The sequence below is a fragment of the Pteronotus mesoamericanus genome, unplaced genomic scaffold, assembly GCF_021234165.1.
Source record: "Pteronotus mesoamericanus isolate MK-2021 breed Mesoamerican mustached bat unplaced genomic scaffold, CSHL_Meso_final contig_317, whole genome shotgun sequence".
Taxonomy (NCBI): domain Eukaryota; kingdom Metazoa; phylum Chordata; class Mammalia; order Chiroptera; family Mormoopidae; genus Pteronotus; species Pteronotus mesoamericanus.
The window spans coordinates 4,350,943-4,358,194 of NW_026555133.1; the positions used below are offsets into that span (position 1 = coordinate 4,350,943).

The 7,252-nt window shown below is 43.1% G+C and overlaps 1 protein-coding gene across 1 annotated transcript; it reads right to left on the reverse strand.

Moving 5' to 3' along the window:
* Positions 1 to 1,996: 1,996 nt before the first annotated feature.
* Positions 1,997 to 2,953, reverse strand: LOC129072237 (olfactory receptor 1P1-like). The gene has a single exon (XM_054575659.1). It carries the CDS (start codon positions 2,948 to 2,950, stop codon positions 1,997 to 1,999), a length of 954 nt encoding a protein of 317 aa, XP_054431634.1. The 5' UTR covers positions 2,951 to 2,953.
* Positions 2,954 to 7,252: the final 4,299 nt, after the last annotated feature.

The window sequence follows — 7,252 nt, forward strand, 5'->3', positions numbered from 1 at the left end:
AGCTGTCAGTCCCCGGAGAGAGGCAGAACCGCCGCGGGTCCTGGGCCCCTGGGCCCCTGGCCGCCGCGGGTGCCGGCTGCCCCTGCACGCACTGCCCCCCTCCCCTCTGACCGCCGTTTTCACGGTTTCCTCTCTCTTACAGAGACTCATCATTCTATTGTATTTTTTATACTAGTCAGTTCAATTAAAATGTATTTTTAATAAAATTCTGTCAAAATGTTCAAACAAAATAAAATGGAAGTTAAGGCAAATAAAATGTATCTCTGTGATCCTTCAGCTCCTACATTCCAGCAGCCGTCGGGACACTCACGGTTTTTCCAGACCATCAGCCGCACCGCAAGAGGACTCTCGTTCCGGGATGGGCTCGCCCGCACAGACGCGGGACCTGCCGCTCAGTCCCTGCCCCTTGTCCCCGCTCCTCCCTGAGCAGGCCCTGATCTCCTTCTGTCTCCATGGATGTTCCTATTGTGATCTTTCATGGAAAGGACATCGGAGCACCCGGGGCTTTTTGTCTGACTACATCATGGGTGGGGACACCCCCAGTCTCTTGGTGTTCATAAAAACACTTTTCTGCGGGAGGGAAAATCCCTCAGAAGGAAAGGTCATGTGAAAACAAAGGGGCCCCGAAATTGATATGGGCATGATCTTGGGATAAGGACCATGTACGAAGTCTGACATGAGAGCCAGAAACCAGAGCCTGGGTCCACACGCCTTGGGCACCTTTCTACTCCTGGACAGGCAAGGTTTCTAATGTGCCTACTATGAAAATGTCCAAATCAGATGTTTCCCTTTCACACAAATGCATACATTTATGAGAAAATTTTTTAAGGACTGGAACAATGATAACCAATGTTTATTAGTAAAAGAAGGATTTAAATATAAACAAAACAGAAGATACGCTTCTTTTTTCTAACCAGAAAAAAAATTGCCATGGATAAGAGGCTTCCACCTTTGTGGGTGTTTCCCTTGAGGAGCAGCCGTGTGGTGGTGGGCGAGCGGGGTGCCGGGGCAGAGGCCATCGCGGCTCTGCTTCCCTGTGACTCGGTGTCCACGCAGGTGGGCACGGCAGAGCCAGTCTTGTTGTCCTCATTCCTCTCAGTGACCATAATCGACTTTCTGATTTCACGTGAAACCACTGAGAGGCCCACCTCGAAGGAGGTAAAACTGTGGGGGTTGGCGTTTGGGGCGGTGACGGGCGATGAGTAACCATGTCTTAGCTTCATCTGCACGTGGGTGTTCAACAACGTATTTCAATGTTCACTCACTCACTGTCAGCATATCCTGAGATGAGAGACCTCCACCGTATAGTGCGCAGTCTGAGGGAAGGGAAAGCATTGGTCAAAGGGTACAAAATTTAGTTCTGCAAGATAAAGAATGTCTGAAGGTTGACTGTACAGTAGTGTGACTATAGATAACAATATTGTCTATATACTTGTAATTTTCTGAGAGGGTAGATCTTAAATGTTCTCATCACGCACACAAGGAGAGGAAAATTGTAACTGTATTTTAATGGTTGCAAAATCTTTTGGCTCATAACCTTGAGACAATAAATGTTTGTATAATCTCCTATTTTTGTAGAAAAATTGTTATAGTTCACTTGACATTATAAACTCTTTGACACCCAATATTGACCTTACTTGCTAATATGTTTATAATTAATTTATTTTCCAGGATCAAGTTTTGATGAACTAACATAAAAGGCTGCACAGACTTTTTGAATTACGAACATTGCAAAAGACATTAATCCTTTCGAAGTTATTTTATAAGTGAAACAAATTAATAAATAAGCAATTCTTAACAGATTAACTTTAAAGCACAATACATAACCTTAATTTTCCTCAACAATATCAAATTCCTGGTGGGGAGGCTGGGAGAGGAGTGGTGATAAGACAACTGTGGGATTCAAAAATGAGATGCATGAGGTAGAAATTTCTCTCAAGTTTCTCACTGGAGGGAACAGAGGATATCTGCAGTTTTTCTGCAGACATTACTTGCCCTATGAGAAGGAGACTTTGCCCCTGAGAAGTCTTCCCAAGGCTCCCTTCATATCCTTGTTCCGCAGGCTGTAAATGAAGGGGTTCAGCAGGGGAGTCACCACTGTGTACATGACAACAGCAGCTGTATCCTCTGGTACTGAGTTGGAGGATGAGGACGAGGGGCACAGATAAGCCCTGATCACTGTCCCAAAGAACAGGCCAACAACAGTAAGGTGGGACCCACATGTAGAGAAGGCCTTGCGCCTTCCCTGGGCAGAGGGGACCCTCAGGATGGCTAAAACAATGTGGATATAAGAGACCAGGATGAGCATAAAGGGGATTAAAATGACTGCTCCCCCCAAGAAGAGGAGTACAAGCTCATTGACCTGAGTGTCCGAGCAGGACACCTTCATCAGTGGTCCCAGATCACAGAAGAAGTCAGGGATGATCTTCTTAGAGCAGAAGGAAAGCCGGAATATGAGGAAGGTGTGGGTCATGGCAACAAGATTCGTAAGGGTCCAGCAGACAATAACCAGGAGAGTGCAGCGCTGGCGGTTCATGACTGTAGTGTAGTGGAGAGGGTAGCAGATGGCTATGTAGCGGTCATAGGCCATTGTGGCCAGAAGGAAGATGTCCATGTCCCCAAACGTCAAGAAGAAATAGAGCTGAGTCAGGCATCCTGCATAGGAAATGGATCTGCTCTGGGACTGGATGTTCACCAGGGCCTTGGGCACGGTGGTGGAAGTGAAAAGGATATCTGCACAGGAAAGGGTTGCAAGGAAGAAGTACATGGGCATGTGGAGACGCTTGTCGGTGCCAATGGCCAAGACAACGAGTAAGTTCCCAGCCACAGTGACCAGGTACATCCACAGGAACAGCTGGAAGAGGATGTGCTGCTGTGCTGGCTGCTCTAGCTGCTCTGAGAGTCCCCAGAGGAAGAACTCGAAGATAGTGGTCTGGTTACCTCCTGCCATATGCCTGGTAGTCAGAGAAAGAGACCTAGAGTGAGACCCATTAAAACTCTCTGAACATATTTCGCTCTGTGGTATTGATGAATGTGTCATTCTCTGAACTCTAGAGAAAAGAATTTCATATATTTGTATTGATCATATACTACTTGCACTGTATATTTTTTATTGAAAACTACTAAATACAATATACTAAGAAGCATGATACACAATTTAAGAAAATTAAACTAGATTTCTTGGTTTATTTCTCTACACTTTTCTTCTGTTCTACATTCCTTTAGTTGTAGTTTCTTTTTCTTCACCTATATTCTCAGGGGAGTCAAAAAGATTTAATTTATTCATCCATTCCACAGATATTAAGTACCAACTTTGGACCTGGTAGAATACTAGGTAAGTAAGACAATGGTAACCCTTAATCCCAGACAATTTTCAATCTAAGGAGATAGACATAACTGCCTATATTAAAATCCTATAGGACTTCCAGTCAAGATGGTGGCATAGGCGGACATGGCTCACCTCTTCACACAGCCACATCAAAAATTACAACTAAAATATCAGACAACCATCACTGAGAACCACCAGAAATCAAGTTGAGTGGAAGTCTGACAACTATGAATTAAAGAAACCACATCCATCCAGACTGGTAAGAGGCAGGCAGACATAGAATGGGCTGGTCCCTCACACACGTGTGCTGGAGAAAAATTCAGGAGGGGTTTCTTGGAAGTGAGGAGTCCCAGCCCCACACCAAGCTCCCAAGCCCCGGGTTCCAGTGCCAGGAAGATAAGTTTCCACAACTTAAGGCTGCAAAAACGAGTGGGGATTGAGTCGGTGGAAGAAATTTCTGGAGCCTCAAGCAGTTCCTTTTAAAGAACCCTCATATGAACTCACCTACTCAGACTCACTCCCTCTGAGCTCCAGCATCTGGGTAGCAGCTTGAAAGGCACCAGTGGTATACAGGGAGAAACTGAGGTATCTGGCATCAAGGAAAATAGAGGCCATTGTCCTTTTTCTAAACCCTCCCTCCTCAGAGCCAGCAAGCTGGTGCCATGTCTGAGTCTCCATCAACCTCGCTGACACTGTGTGACCTGCCTTGGAGATCCCCAGAGACTCTGCCCCACCAAACTTATAGGCCCACCCAAGCTCCTTTTCCATATGAACGGCTGGTCTTGGCTCATGCTTCACAACTTCCTAAATCCTATCAAACAAGCAACAGGGGCCTCAGTGAGTACCAGGCCCAGCACTACCAGCAGCCAGCTTAGATTCACAGCTTGGCTTTGCCTGAGAATCTCCAAGCCCAGCACAAATAGCAGTCATCTCAGATTGCTTTATAGCTCAAGAAAGGTGGCCCTGGGCAAACACGAGGTGGAAGCTGACCTTGGCCTGCATCACCTGGGAAATCCCAGGGCCAGGGCATCCAATGGACAGCTACAGACCACATCAGAGCACCACCACCCTGCCCCTGCACAACTGATCCTTCACGGAGGGTAGAAGTTGGTGGTTAGTGGTCACAGACGATCCTTGCAGTTGACTAACCTGGGTACTCCCCTCCCATTGATCTGCCAATAGCAACCAAGGCTCAACTATAAGAAGAGGGTGTACTCAGCCCATACAAAGGGCGCACCTCGAGTACCCAACTTGGGTATTAGGGGAGGCTGTGCCACTGGACCTTACAAGATACCTACTACATGAAACCACACTGACAAGACACAAAGTCAAAGCAGTTCTACCTAATACATAGAAATAACACAGGGAGGCTGCTGAGACAAGGAGGCAAAGAAACATGGCCCAAATGAAAGGATAGATCAAAACTCCATAAAAAGGCCTAAACGAAATGGAGGTAAACAATCTATCAGATGCAGAGTTCAAAACACTGGTTGTAAGGATGCTCAAGGAACTTAGGAGGACCTCCACAGCATAAAAAAGATCCAGTCAGAGATGAAGAATTCACTAACTTAAATAAAGAACAATTTACAGGAAACAACAGTAGAGTAGATGAAGCTAAGTATCAAATTAATGATTTGGAACATAAGGATGCAAAAAAAAAACAACTAATCAGAAGAAGAAGAAAAAAGAATCCAAAAAAAAAGAAGAGTATAAGCAGCCTCTGGGACAACTTCAAGAGGTGCAACATTCACATCATGGGGTGGCAGAAGGAGAAGAGAAAGAATAAGAAATTGGAAATTTCTTTGAAAAAATAGTGAAAAAATACTTCTATAATTTGGTGAAGGAAATAGACATACAAGTCTAGGAAGCACAGAGAGTCCCAAACTAGATGGATGCAAAGAGGCCCACCCCAAGACACAACATAATTAAAATGCCAAAGGTTAAAGATAAGAGAGAATCTTAAAAGCAGTGAGAGAAAAGAAGTTAGTTACCTGCAGGGGAGTTCCCATAAGACTGTCAGCTGATTTCTCAAAAGAAACTTTGCAGGCTAGAAGGGATTGGCAAAACATATTCAAAATCATGAAAAGCAGAGACTTCCAGCCAACATTGCTCTACCTGCAAAGCTATCATTTAGAATTGAAGGGCAGATAAAGAACTTCCCAGACAAGAACAAACTAAAGAAGTTCATCATCACCAAACCATTATTATATGAAATGTTAAAGGGAATTATTTAAGGAAAAGAAGAAGATCTAAACTCTGAACAATAAAATGGCAAAAAATATAAATCTATCAATAATTGAATCTAAGAATCAAACAAAGCAAACAAGAAGAATGGAGATAAACTCATGGATACAGAGAGAATTTTGATGGTAGAAATGGAAAGTTTAAGTCATTATGGAACATTCCATTAAAAAAATCACATTAATCATTTTTCTTTTGGTTATACTGTGGTAGAAACTGCACTCAAATCTCAATGGCTTACAAAAATAATTTATTTCTTCACATATTACATAGCAAGTGCAAGCTGCATGCAGCACAGACTAAAGTGGCCCTTCTCTGGGACATACCATTCTTTTTTTTTTTTAAAGCATTTTTTCCCCAAGATTTTATTTATTTATTTTTAAAGAGGGGAAGGGAGAAAGAAAGAGAGGGAGAAAAACATCAATGTGTGGTTGCATCTCATGCGCCCCCTGCTGGGGACCTGGCCTGCAACCCAGGCATATGCCCTGCACTGGAAATCAAACCCATGACTGGTTTGCAGGCTGGCATTCAATCCACTGAGCCACACCAGCTAGGGCAGAGACATGCCATTCTTAAAGAAAAGGAGTGTAGAGATAGAGAGCTAATTATGTTTCTTAAAGATTTTGCTTGGAACTGGCACATACCATGCGCACTCAGCTTCATCAGTAAAACAAGTTCTGTGGCCATCCAGCAGAGGAACACAGAACTCTCACTTCCCCCAGGAAGCACTGACATGGCAAAGAATGGGAATGTATCATCTTCCTTCAGGAAAGGTGGAAAATAACAGACAACCAGAGCACAGTCTAGCATCCCTGTCAAACAGCTTCTCCCTGAAGAAGGGCCAATATCATTGAGATTCACAGGACCTCGCACTAAACCTTTAAAAGGTTTGGGGGAAGGGTGAAGAGGTGAGAGGATTAAGAAGTACAAATAGGTAGTTACAGATTAACAAGGGGAATGTAAAGTACTGTGTAGGAAATGGAGTAGCCAAAGAATTTATACACATGAACCATGGATATGAACAATGGTGGGGGGATGGCCTGAAGGAGTGGGGGGTGCTGGGGGGAGGGAAAGGGGGAAAATGGGACAATTGTAATAGCAAAATCAACAAAGAATAATTTTTTAAAAAGTAGATAATATCTTTTTCTATTCAGAATACAGAAAGACAAAGAAAACTTCCGAAATTGCTTGGTAAAGCAGGTATAAGATTGATATTAATGCATAATAAGTATGAAAAAAGATGAAAATAATTTTGGAGAAAATCAGCTGAAAAACAGTAAGACTCATCATATTTTTTAGAATCTACAACACAAATTAGTTATTCTCATATACAAACAACATTCAGCTGGAAGTTGTGATGAAAGAGAAGAACCCATTTACAGGGTGGGGCAAAAGCCTGTGTGGAGCTGTGAGTACGCGAAACAGGTTTATTCATGTATTATTATTTATTAATTATTGTATTGTTTTCCATGCAAACAACTGTAAACCTACTTTTGCCTCACCCTGTCCAATGGCAACAACAAAAATAAAAGGCAAAATACCTAAGGGAAAAACACCTAAAAAGAAGATTTTAAGATCTATATGAAGAACGCTTTGAAGCCCCATTAAATCATTGATTCAGACAAGGATAAAAAGATATCAAATGATGTGAAAGTCATTGGGTGAATGGCTGATGGAGAACCA